This window comes from Myripristis murdjan, chromosome 13 (genome assembly GCF_902150065.1).
Source record: "Myripristis murdjan chromosome 13, fMyrMur1.1, whole genome shotgun sequence".
Lineage (NCBI taxonomy): Eukaryota > Metazoa > Chordata > Actinopteri > Holocentriformes > Holocentridae > Myripristis > Myripristis murdjan.
Genome location: NC_043992.1, coordinates 39,215,230 through 39,216,351, shown reverse-complemented (window position 1 = coordinate 39,216,351; position 1,122 = coordinate 39,215,230). Strand labels below are relative to the sequence as shown.

Below are 1,122 nucleotides of genomic sequence, written 5' to 3'. Positions count from 1 at the left end.
AAATATCTCATTACACTTAAAATAAGACATGATCACCTCAGAAGTAAATTGTTTTTAGACAATTGTCTCTTGTTTCAAGTGAAAATTTGCTTGTTTCATTGGCAAAATTTGTTTCTTGTTTCTAGCTAATTTTCACTAATTTCAAGTGAATTTTCACTTTTTCCACTGGCAAATTTTGCCAATGAAACAAGCAAATTTTCACTTGTTTCAAGCGAATTTTCACTTGAAACAAGTGAAAATTCGCTTGAAACAATTTACTTCTGAGGTGATCATGTCTTATTTTAAGTGTAATGAGATATTTTGACTAGAAATAAGACATTTTTGACTTGAAATAAGACAAATAATCTTGGTAAGATTTGGAGTTTTTGCGGTGAAGGGAAGCTGGGAGAGAGAAAGCTCAGGTTCATGTGGGAGAGTCCTGAGAGGAAGGGCAGCTACCAAACATTTATTTTAGTAAAGGAACAGTCCGCTGAACCTTAAACACCCGGGGCTCCTTTCTCTCTCACTCCCTCCGTCTCATTCGCTCGGCCGCTCTCCGGCTGTCAGTCCTTCAGCATCCCGAGATGTCTTTGGTCTTGTTGCGCCGTTGGAAGCGTGTGTCTGCGGGGTCGAAGCCTTGCTCATGGGCCCCGAACAGAGCCCAGCCGGGGGTCCTGGCTGTGTAGTCAAGAGCTGAGAAGCTCCGCTGGCCGCCGCTCCGCTCATGAGCCTCGACCAGCTCCTGGAAGCGCTCGTAGTCGATCCACGTCCACCACTCACCGTCCACCTTGAACTACACACACACACACACACACACACACACACAGAGCTATATTAAAGTATCTCCAGGCTCCAGACAAGACAAATTCAAGTTTTCTATCTGAAATGTAATATTCCGTCTTTTCCATCTCCTGTATAAATGTAACGTGACAGATTTTTCCTTGACCGAAATTTTGAAACAATTTAGAGTCAAAGGTCTTTTTATAAACATATTTGATGACTTTTGAAAGAACTGAAAAAATGAATATATCTTATATATATATATATATATATATATATGAATATATATCGGGATGAATAAAGTATCTAACTAACTAACTAACTAACTAATAAAAAAGACGGAGGAAAAAAAAACACTGAGAA

At 39.6% G+C, this 1,122-nt stretch overlaps 1 protein-coding gene across 1 annotated transcript in view; it reads right to left on the bottom strand.

Annotated features, from left to right (window-relative positions):
• Positions 1 to 270: 270 nt before the first annotated feature.
• The window catches only part of tyw1 (tRNA-yW synthesizing protein 1 homolog (S. cerevisiae)), a 90,080-nt gene continuing 89,228 nt past the window's right edge, over positions 271 to 1,122 (bottom strand). The window contains exon 16 of the mRNA XM_030066662.1: positions 271 to 772. Within this exon, the coding sequence (XP_029922522.1) occupies positions 551 to 772 (222 nt within the window). The 3' untranslated portion in view covers positions 271 to 550. The remainder of the gene's footprint in view (positions 773 to 1,122) is intronic.